Source organism: Anomaloglossus baeobatrachus, chromosome 6 (genome assembly GCF_048569485.1).
Source record: "Anomaloglossus baeobatrachus isolate aAnoBae1 chromosome 6, aAnoBae1.hap1, whole genome shotgun sequence".
Taxonomy (NCBI): domain Eukaryota; kingdom Metazoa; phylum Chordata; class Amphibia; order Anura; family Aromobatidae; genus Anomaloglossus; species Anomaloglossus baeobatrachus.
In genome coordinates this window covers 333,633,094-333,645,242 of record NC_134358.1, presented here as the reverse complement: position 1 = coordinate 333,645,242, position 12,149 = coordinate 333,633,094, and the positions used below count along the sequence as shown (strand labels likewise).

Here is a 12,149-nt window from a genome sequence, read left to right as displayed (position 1 = left end):
ACCACACATAGGAGGTCTCCGTAACACAGGGGTTTCTCACAGTTACATCTTCCCAGGAACTTTCCTCTTCCTCTCCTTTTCTCTTTCCCTTATATATCCCTGTTCTCCTCCTCCTCCTCCTGCCTACCCAGGTGCCAGGACATCCGCACTGCCACACTGCCACCTGGTGGTGAACTACACATGGTATTTACAGTTAGAGACAGACCATTAGTGTGCCAGGTACATATGCAGGAGTAGGCCTAATCCTTAACCCCCCTACACTATATTAGTGTTCCTGGACTATTTTACTCTCTGCGTTTTGGATTGTTTTATAGACCTTTCTGTTTGTATGAAAATAAAGGTTCTTGGCGCTGTTCACCCAACTTGTTCACCCAACCCAACTCTGTTGATTGTGTGATACTGGAGAAAGACCTCATGACAGTATCATTCACCTTTGACAATTTGCACCTTCTTTTTATTTATATATGCTTCATTCCTTTACTCATTATTTCTTCATGCACACCCATCTGTATTGTGCCATCCCTTAGGGCTCCTAACTGCCTGACCCATTTTTCCTTTTGTCTGGTTCCTAACCTTGTATGGATTCCATATACTGTACTTTTTATATGTTTTTATCTATTTTTCAATGCTTACTTTTGGATATGTATGATTTTAGTCATTCTTATCATGTTAAGCTCTTTGTCTAAAAGGATTTCAAGGTGTATTTATGAGATGAGAGATCTGCTCAATTGTCCCCGAACATCAGCGCTGTGAAGACAGGCTGCTTTGTGTATGTCCTCTCAACATGTATTTACTTCTATTAGCAAAACCGTGCTATTTCTTTGTGCAGTTTGGTTGCTTAGAGAATATAAGTCTAGAGCAATAAATTGCTGCCTTATCATTGGGCATCACATTATGCTATCAGCTTAATACATATTCTTTAAAGGGAATCTGTCACCAGGTTTTTCCTACCTCACCTCAGAGCAGCATAATACAGAGATAGACTGATTCCAGCAATGTGTCACTTACTGAGCTGTTTGCTGTCATTTTGATAAAATCAATGTTTTCTCTGCTGCAAATCTAGCAGATGTACAGAGCTCATGAATACTAATGCGCGAACTCGGACTGTAAAAGTCCGGATTCGAGCGGGATACCTTCTATCCATGCACTGACACATGGCCCAGAGTTCTGAGGGATTTCTAGGTAACTATGTGGTAATTTAAAAAAAAAAAAATATCCTCATGCATATGCACTGCTTTCCCCGCCCACCCCGATTGCCACCGCACCAGGGCAGTTGGCATGAGCAGGGTAAAGTGCCCGGATTATCACGTATAATGAATGTGACAATTCTGGGCAGCTACAGGCTGCTATTTTTAGCCTGGGGGCCCAATAACCATGGGTCTCCCCAGCCTGAGACTACCAGACCACAGCTGTCTTCTTTATCATGGCTGGGTATCAAAATTGGGGCGAACCACACACCTTTTTTAAAATGATTTATTTAAATAATTTATAAGGTGCATGGGGTCCCTCCTATTTTGATACACAACAAAAATAAGCACACAGGCTGTAGCCGTATGATTTATTTGTGCTGGGTATCATAATATGGGGGTCCCTACGCCAATTTTTTTATTTATTTATATCTAGACCATGATAGAGATGCATCCAGTGTCTGTGATTCTAAGCAGTCAGACACTCTGTCACACACGGTAGGGGAGCAGTCTGGCTGCAACCAATCACAGGCACTTGGGTTTCCGGTGGGCAGGGGAAGCAGTGCATATGCATGAGGGTAATGAGAGGTCCCAGAAGTAGTGTTACAGCCACGTAGGGGACTCGGTAAGTGTAACATGCCTGCTCTAATCCCCACTTTCTAGCAACATTTTAAAGCTCATGATTCGGGTCCCCATAGACTTATAACAAGATCGGCATCTGTTCAGGTATCTGGGATTTAATTTTGGTCCCAAGCCAGGTTTTGTTTTTAAATCCGGTTGGACCCGCCAATCCCAGATATCTGCGGGTTTGCCTATCACTACTCATGAATATGCTGGACTACCTGGCAGAACAGCAAGTAGTCTTCTAATGATAATCTACTGCGGATCAAACAATGATTTTATCAAAATAACACTAAGCAGCCCCGCAAGTGACACACTGCTGGAATCAGGATCTCTTACCCTACATTAAGCTGCTCTCAGATTATATAGAAAACACCTGGTCACAGATTCCCTTTAAATAAACTAAAACAATGAAAAAAATCACTGATGTTATGTATTAATTCATCACTGGAAAATTATTTTGTGGAAAAGACAATCGTCACTAGAAAGCTTCTCTAATGGTGATAAAACCATTGTTACTTGTATATAGAAAATGTTGATGCAAAATAGTTATACTTTAAGAAATGACTCATCTATGAAGAAGATTAATATCTTCAATTGCTTAAGTATTCAAGGAGTCTTACCTTGGGTCCAGCGGGTCCTATTGCCCCCTCATCACCCTGCAAAACAATGTATTTTTTATTTTAGGTACTTGAACTGTTACTGTCAAATAAAAGAACCTGTTGGATTGTATTATCTTCAAATAATCTTTAACCCCTTAGTGATTGAATTAATTTTGACCGTAATGACCAAGACAATTTTTTTAAATCTAAACAGTCTCACTTTATAAGGTAAATAGCTCTGTAATGCTTCAACGTATCGTAGTGATTCTGAGAATGTTTTTTGTGTTTATTTGTGAAAATATCAGAGTTTTGTTGGAAATGGTAAATATTTTGCAATTTTAAAACTTTTAAGTTTTTATATCCTTAAAAGGGTCTGAAAGGTATGGAAATTTAAATCTAAACCAATATCTATTTATTGCCCCAATCTTTATTAATTGATAACACACCTGCATACAAAAATCCCGACCTTTCCATGACTACACTAACTGCTATTGATTTTTTTCCCTACTTCTTGTCTGATGATGCTTTGTATGAGAATCCCAGTGCATGCTGGGATACACAAACAAAGCATCATCAGGCAGCAGAGGTTGTGGTCACTGACACAGCCTTTGTCCTCTCTCCGAAACAAAGCGTCATCAGTGACGCTCATTTCAGCAGCTGGTCTATTACCTGCACACAGTCATAGCATGATTTGCACATTGACAGCGCAGTCTGTGTTGCTGGCTCAGATTAGTAGAGTCAAATCCAAGTGTAATCATCAAACTCCAAAAATATATTTAAAAATGATTACATCTTTATTGAAACTTTAAAATCTTAGTCCATATGTCCATGATAAAAAAAAATTGTTGATAAAGGCATAATAGACAAAATCATAGTTGCACAGAAAACAGACCGTGTGGAGTATAGCTACGTGCTTCAGACACTCTCTGGTATCCTTTTAGTGCGTAGTATCCTAGAAAGACCAGGGCCACCTCTACAAGTGACATCACTCACTGATGATGACAATACAGGTCCGCTAACTGTGGTTTAGGCACAGTGGGGCTAAGGAGGAGTAAGTCATTTGGATTTGGAAGGACAGATTTCTCTGGATTTTACTTGAGGGGGTGGTGAGGAATGTGACAGATGATGGACCTGAGTGGGGACTGGTTTTGTGCGGGATAAGTTAGGGTTTTTATTGGTAAGATTTTGGGGTAAATAACATTTTTAACTGCTTTCAGTATTAGGCTGGGGTCACATTTTTGTGTTCAATGCTGAGCACTTACATTAGCTTTCAGTTTAAATCCCACAAAAATGAAGTTCAGATGAAACCCACGATGGAACCATTCACTATATTGGGGAACTTTGGTCATCCACACTTGTGAGCTAAAAATACACCAGAAATGAAATGAAACAGCCAGAACAGAGACCAGACTGAGTCCAAAGTGACTCCATCTGCCTTATTATAGTGAGTGCTTGCGTATTCACCATTTTGGGTGGCTGGTATTTATATAACTCATATCAATAATTAGGTCTCTAATTAGCCAATCTTGGACTCCCCAAGATCATTGAGGGTGCCGTTATCACCACATATTACAATTAATGTTCCTCAATATTTCTACATACATATTTTATATAACAACCAATTTATTTTATATTCCAATTTTTTATTACATATACATAACATATACACAGATGCTAACATTTTACTACTTCACATGTTTATTTGCATGCAATTATTCACAACCTGCTTGCACATACACATTTGTGTACATGCATATGTATGCTATATGCATAGTCTTGTACATTCATGCTCACTCCATCATCATACATTGTTCTTTAGCTGTATTTCATTTTTCATCTACACTTCTTATTTTTTTCATGACTTTTATAACCCATTCACATACTACTTTTCACTGTAATCTCATCAATCTTTATTTTTTATTCCATTTTCATCATTAACATCATCATTATTTATTTGATAAACTTGTATTTATTTATATTCTCTTTGTCCTAGTGATTATTCCTGAATTCTTCTTGTTATTGCGCCACTATGGTTGAGATCCAGTTTACAAATATATAATTACAGGCAGCTTTTTCCATTGTATTTGTAACTGTATTTCTTTACCACCATCTTGTGGTTACTTTTGAGTATTACACTCTATATTATTATTTCTGTTGCCCAATCTCTTCCAATGTACAGTATGTTCATTGCTACCACCCTGTGGTATAATTCATATGTAAAGGCACCGTGGTTTGATTTGATTAGTTATACCCACCGGATTAAGAGGCTGAAGGCACGCATGTGCGGGTGTCTCTCCATGCCTTGCTGCGTCATAAACATCTTTGTGGAATGAAAGAAACACGGTCTAATGGAGCGCTATGGAGGCCACGTTCCACCTGACGAAGATATTGGACTATATCGAAACGCGTTGTGGTTTATGTGAATTAATAAAAGACATTGAACTTTTACTTCCACGTGGCCTCCATAGCGCTCCATTAGACCGTGTTTCTTTCATTCCTAATCTCTTCCCCTCTGGGGACACACGGCAGGAGCTGCTTGGACGGAGGTAGTACTCGCAATCAGGAACACTAATCTTCAGTGACTCCTCCAGTCCAGCCGCACGGGGGCTTTCCTGGATTAACTCCTCGGCTGCAGGAGACCTGCCCGGCACAGCAGCACGTGTGGCTTATCTCCTGGAAGGATCTCCTGGACTCAGTCCCTGACAGCGCAAGTTTATACAAACTTATCACGTCTTTTACCAGGGTTGTGCAGGGTCTGCACAACCTTATCAGGTGAGCAAATTTCATTCATTTGTTCTCACCGCTTACATTGTGACCCTACACATGCGCTCCTTGTTTTTCATTTTATCTAGATAAACATCTTTGTGACATGGCTTGTCATGTGACACTGAGGGGGAGGTCACCCAGATATGCCCACTTGTGCATACGTCACCACACGTTAGGCCCCTCTCTAATTGATTACCTCCAATGATTTATACCTCCTTTTTTCCATGATGACGCCACCCCGTTATTAAGGTACACTGAAATGCATGTCGGGGTTGATACTATACTTCCTTCTGGACCCCTGAGGGTTTTTTTTTTTACTATATCCTGTTTTTTTTATTTCAGCTTTATATGTGATTGAAGATTGTACACACCATCTATGTCTGACTCTCTGCCTATGTGATTAATCTGTGATTACCACTAGTTATTATACTAGTGTCATGCTTTACTCCTGGCCCAGCTGCAGCTGAGCCTTTTTTTTGTTTCACATCTCTGATACAGGTCATGTTAGGGGTTAATCCTTCCTGCCTCGTTCTGGAGGACAGGCCACTATATTAGGGCACTGCATCTCTGGAACTATGCCAGTGATATTTCTGGCTCTGCTGTGTTCTGCTTGTGAGTGACTTGTTGTCTGCCCTGCCCTCTCCTGACCTCCATGTTCACCTGACCTGTTCTTGACCTCTCTTCTCTGTTCCTGTCCTGTTAGTATCTCTCCCGCTATCTCCCTGTTTGCTACTCTTCTGCTTACCTTGATTCCGTTCCTGTCCTCTTCCCATTCCTCCCCACTTCTGAGTTCTGACTTCTCGACTACCGACTCCTTGCTTCCATCTGACTACATTTAGACTTTGCCCCTGTGTATTTACAAGACCTCATGTTGTGACATGGCTTTCTGACGATTCTACTGCCATCTGGTGGGCTTAACTAGTATTACCTTTGTTAGGGAATTCCCTGCTCATACGTTTTCTCCACTCTAACGCCTAGTGGTTTACCAGCTAACTACCTTCTCAGGTAGTTTCAGGAATCTTCTCTGTCCCACATTACTGCACTGTACTGCTATTGCACATCTTACAGTACAGTGTGACAACTAGTTATTATTTCATATACTTGCTTCACACAGCTACCAGGATAAATTGGCATATGTGTTACCATTGTGTATCCTTGCTCATGCCCAATCAGCCCACTCTCTGATATATGGAAGTTATGTATCATTAGCATATTAGCACAGAACAATTCATTGCTTGTGACCTGTAACAGTTTGCATTGTGTATCTTTACTTACAGGCATGGTTCAGTTAATTATATACTACCTGATTTAACCATCGCCAGTGTGTCCAGCTGTACTCTTTTAACAACAAACCCTTTAATGATCCTTTAACATACTGTGTTGGCGTCTATCTGCTCATTGCCCATATATATATATCGACTTGTATTCTTAATAAAGTTATTTATACTTTTCATTACCCTTCTTTGAAATTTAGTACCTCATTTTTTTGGTGTACTTTTTGCTAGGTCTTACATATTTGATCCAAATGATCTAGTACTATATATCCAGCAGATAGATGCACCAGGATTAATCATTCACGTATGCACTACCTTCATTCACGTGTTGTTGCACTGATCATCTGCATATTTTTGATCTTGTTCCTTCCAGAACAGAGACCACACGTAGTCCAAACTGACTCCCTCATTATAGCGAGGACTAATGTTTGAGGGCTTATTTTTTTGAATGATGAGTTGGAGATTGATACAATTTTGGGGAACATAGCAAGTTTGATCACTTTTTATTCAGATTTTTCATACTCAGAACGAGCAAAAACCAGCAATTCACTTATTGATTTAATTTTTTTTTTTGCACAGTTCACCATGCAGTAAAAGAGATATAGCTCATTTTTTTTTGGGGGGGGGGGGGTCAATACGATTGAAACGATTGACAGAGTGTCAGCTGTCATGTACAGCTGTGATTAGCGGGATTCTCGCCCATGGGGGAGAACTATTTACTTATTTCTTGCCACTGTTTTAAAACAGCGGTGAGGAATAAGGTCCCGGTGCGTTTTTGTTGCGTTTTTGCAGTGGTGCATTTTTGGTGCATTTTTGATGCACCCAAGATGCACTCAAGATGCACTGGCAAAAAGATGCCCCATATGAACATAGCCATGGTATATTGTTTTTGCAAACTGTTAGAAGGCTAATGGATGTTTAGAAATCCCTTAAAAACCCTTGTGCAAGTATGTTAGTGTGACGCCCCTGGACTATCAGGTCGTCACAGGGTACTGCACAAACTGCCCTCCCATGCAGTATTCCGCCTCCCTGCTGGTTCTGGGTCCCTACTTAAGTGGTGTTGCCTCCATCAGTGAATCAAAACCCTAGAGACACCCTGCACCACACCCACCTAACACACCAGTGGACGGCTTGAGAGGATAGAGTTGCCCACCTGGGGGGTTGGGGAGGGGAGGTGAGGAACTATAGTCAGTTGAGTTGAGGAGAGTCAGTGAGTGGAGAAGGGGAGTAGAGAGTAGCCTTCGAGCTGAGAGGAGCTCAGAGGAGGTAGGGAGTTACAGATGGTGTACAGATGGGAGCCTAGGTTACAGATGGTGGTCTGGGCCTGGAAGGAGTCGGACCCCCGGTCACAGGGGATCATGGCAAGGTGCTCGGGCTCATCAAGGAGGACGGCTGGCAGCCTGGCCCTATCGGCCCGGGACAGGGTACACGGACCCTAGGTCGGGGAGTAGCTTCAGGCAACCCGACAATTCACCTGAGGAGAACGGAGCCTTCACGATCCATTCCTACCCGCTCCAAAATTGTGGCATTAGCGCAACGGGGGGGATAGGACTTTCCAACCAAAAACAATCCAGAAAATCCCAAGCATGAGCCCTGAGAGCAAGCTCCCTCACTTAGCCATAGTGGGTAGCAGGGCCTGGCTAGTTCCAAGCTACCGGGCCATCAAGGTGAAGTCTAAACTAAGTGCCAGGAGGCAGGTCACGGACCACCAGGCAGCACCACTTGGGGATGGGACCCGGATGAGCTCCCCTCAGCAGCAGTGTTACCCAGAGACTTGGTTTACCCGGGTTGTCAGTGTCTGATTATGGACTGAGTGAGTACGAGAGTGACCCCTTCATCCCCACGCCACTTCCCACCTTTCACCGGAGTCCCGGGGCATCCCCCTACCCGTGAAGGGTTCCTACACCTTGCTGCCCCATTCCATCATCCCCGTGTACTCCCGACAGTAGCGGTGGTACTCCTAATTACCACACACTATAGGTGGCGTCACGAACTATAACTCCCCTGTAAATACCCCCCTTTTCATTCGAGTGGCCGCACGACCCCCGGGTCCGGAGACCCTCGAGCCACATCGAACCCAGATCCGAGCAGCTCGGCTACTTCCACGGGGGCAGTACATTAGCACAGCTGAAAACAGTTTTGCTGATTAGAGAAGCTATAAAACTGACCTTCCTTTGAGCTAGTTGAGAATCTGAAGCATTACATTTGTTGGTTCCATTAAACTCTCAAAATGGCCAGAAAAAGAGAACTATCATGTGAAACTCGACAGTATATTCTTGTTCTTAGAAATGAAGGGTATTCCATGCGAGAAATTGCCAAGAAACTGAAGATTTACTACAACGGTGTTTACTACTCCCTTCAAAGGAGAGCACAGACAGGCTCTAACCAGAGTAGAAAGAGAAGTGGGAGGCCCCGCTACACAACTGAGCAACAAGACAAGTACATCAGAGTCTCTAGTTTGAGAAATCAATGCCTCACAGGTCCTGAACGTGCAGTTTCATTAAATAATAACCGCAAAACGCCAGTGTCAATGTCTACAGTGAAGAGTCAACTCCGGGATGCTGGCCTTCAGGGCAGAGTGGCAAAGAAAATGTCATATCTGAGACTGGCTAATAAAAGGAAAAGATTAATATGAGCAAAAGAACAGAGACATTGGACAGAGGAAGATTGGAAAGAAGTGTTATGGACAGACGAATCGAAGTTTGAGGTGTTTGGATCACACAGTAGAACATTTGTGAGACGCAGAACAACTGAAAAAATGCTGGAAGAGTGCCTGATGCCATCTGTCAAGCACGGTGGAGGTAATGTGATGGCCTGGGATTGCTTTGGTGCTGGTCAAGTGGGAGATTTATACAAGATAAAAGGGATTTTGAATAAGGAAGCTATCACTGCATTTTGCAATGCCATACCATAACCTGTGGACAGCGCTTGATTGGAACCAATTTCATCCTACAACAGGACAATGACCCAAAGCACACCTCCAAATTATGCATGAACTATTTAGGGAAGATGCAGGCAGCTGGTATTTTATCTGTAATGAAGTGGCCAGCCCAGTCACAAGATCTCAACCCTAGTGAGCTGTTGTGGGAGCAGCTTGACCGTATGGTACTCAAAAAGTGCCCATCAAACCAATCCAACTTGTGGGAGGGGCTTCTGGAAGCATGGGGTGAAATATCTCCAGATTACCTCAGCTAATTAACAGCTAGAATGCCAAAGGTCTGCAAAGCTGCAATTGTTGCAAAGGGAGCATTCTGTGCCGAAAGCAAAGTTTGAAGGAGAAAATTATTATTTCAAGTAAAAATCATTATTTCTAACCTAGTCAATGTCTGGACTATATTTTCTATTCATTATGCAACTCATTTGATAAATAAAAGTATGAATTTTCATGGAAAAGACAAAATTGTCTGGGTGACCCCAAACTTTGAATGGTAGTGTATCTAAATCCAAAGCAGTTTTGACTTGTAGTTGTAAAGAAGAGACAGATGGACCATGTTTTTTGAGGGGATGAAATAACGAGTATGTTGTTTTAAAAAAAAATAAAAAATAAAAAATAAAAATTAAAAAAAAAATTATATATATATATATATATATATATATATATATATATATATATATAGTGTGTATATATACATGTAAATTACAAAACATACACTTTGTCCCTCCAGTGACAATCGTATTTGGTACTAGGACTGCCTTGATGTTATCGTAAATCAAATCTTATGGAAAACCAGCACTAGTGTAAAGAAAACCGTACTGTAATGGAGGCTTTATACGTTAAGATCTACACTTTATGATTGTACCCGCCCCCATCGTTTGTGCATCACGGGCAAATCGCTGTCCGTGTCGCACAAAGTCGTTAAACCGTCGTCACATGTAATTACCTGCAGAGCGACCTCACTGTGGGCGGCGAACATCCTCTTCCTGAAGGGGGAGGGATGTTCGGCGTCACAGCGACGTCACACAGCTGCCGGCTAATACAAGCGGAGGGACGGAGATGAGCGGGACGTAAACATCCCGCCCACCTCCTTCCTTCCGCATAGCCGGTGGGTGCCGCGGGACGCAGGTAAGCTGTGTTCATCGTCCCTGGGGAGTCACACGGAGCAATGTGTGCTACCCTGGGTACGATGAACAACCGGCGCCATGTTAAATAAACAATTTCTTAAAACTTAGCGACGAGTACACGACTCACGATTTGTGAGCGATGTCACACGAAACGACGTCGTGAACAATGCTGGATATGCGTCACGAAAACCGTGATCCTGACGATGCATCGCACGATAGCTCGTCTCGTCTAAAGCCCGCTTAGCCTCGTGTAAAGCCCGCTTTGCTTAGCCTTAACACAATAAAAATGAAGACTATAGGTCATAGCTAGCAAGAATAAATGTGCAGCTTTTACAAAAACCACCAATCATAAATGTGTCGCCCGGGGACCAGGGGTACTCAGATCCGGGCCACAGGGTCACTTCTGTGGGTATCACGATGGCGTGACCCGGTCTGTGATCCCAGGCTCCACAGTAAAAAAAAAGGATTTGGTAAGGGAGATTGTTTATTGTCCGTGACGCCACCCACGGTTGTGGTGATGGTATGGACACCACCGCTGCTCTTTATGGGGATCCCGGGAGCGGTGACAGAGAGCAGCTGAGTTGGTGATTCTCCCCTCCGTGGGTAGGGGGTTGGTTGTCCCGGGGCCCGGTGATGGGGTAAGCAGGGAGCAGGGCGCAGTGCTGCGGTGCGGTGCCCGAGGGCACGGGCGTACTCACAAGTAATTCACACGGAGTCACTGGTAAACTAGGAATTGCCGGTGTCCGCAGCCTTCGGTACGGGGGTGTTAGTGTCCCACACACGGTGCAGCAGCTCCTGTTCTTTCCCTGCAGCCAGGTGCCTTTCTCTCCACTCTCTTCCTCTTTCTCCTCAGCCGGGAATGGGGAATTCACTCCCCTGTAGTGATCCGGGTCACCCTAGGTACCGAGGGGCCACCGCCCTGCTCCGGCTACCTCTGGCCCCTTCCTCACTACGGCCTGTCCCGGCCCTCTCGGAGCACGCTTCACTTTCAGCCTGGGAGCTACAACTCCAGGCTTCTCTTCTCTCTGTCTCTCCAAACACTCTGCTCCAGCCCCTCCCCTCTGCTCTGCTTTTCTCTTACACTGGGGGCTGTGGTTTGTCCTGCTGCACCGATGTGAGATCAGATTACCAAGGAGGATTAACTCTTTCTGTGACAACCTGGCTTTGCCAGAGCGTCACACACCCCCTTGGTAAAACACGGCCCGTCCTCGGGCCGTCTGGCCACCAACATTTATTAAAACTGGAAAAATCAACACATTACAATCATACATCTTCCCACATCAGGAGGTACGTTTTCTTAACTCTAAACTGTTCTGCCACCCCACACCTGCGGAGCAGATGGCCTCCTCCTGAGCTTGAGGGCGTCCAACAGGGGTGACAGTCCATAAAACAGTCAACTTTTTTAACTTGTGGATAGCCGTCCATGCTCCACTACCACTACCGCCACTCCCAGTACGGGGCACGGGTTCCGTGCTCTGCCTCCTGCTCAGAAGCCAGGCCCACTTGGATGTCCTCGGCGCCGGCTACAACCGGCATCGCTAACTGCCGAGGGCTCCATCTCTCACTGGCCTGCTCCTCCTCTCTGCAGGTGCACTCCGGCTGCTCCACAGCCGTGACGGGGTACCTGGGAGCGGCTG

The 12,149-nt window shown here is 43.9% G+C and overlaps 1 protein-coding gene across 3 annotated transcripts in view; it reads right to left on the bottom strand.

Annotated features, from left to right (window-relative positions):
- COL15A1 (collagen type XV alpha 1 chain) overlaps nt 1-12,149 on the bottom strand; it is a 1,158,634-nt gene that overhangs the window by 479,066 nt on the left and 667,419 nt on the right. For all 3 annotated transcript variants that reach the window (XM_075314950.1, XM_075314949.1, XM_075314951.1), the window contains one exon: nt 2,432-2,467. In XM_075314950.1, the coding sequence (XP_075171065.1) occupies nt 2,432-2,467 (36 nt within the window). The remainder of the gene's footprint in view (nt 1-2,431; nt 2,468-12,149) is intronic.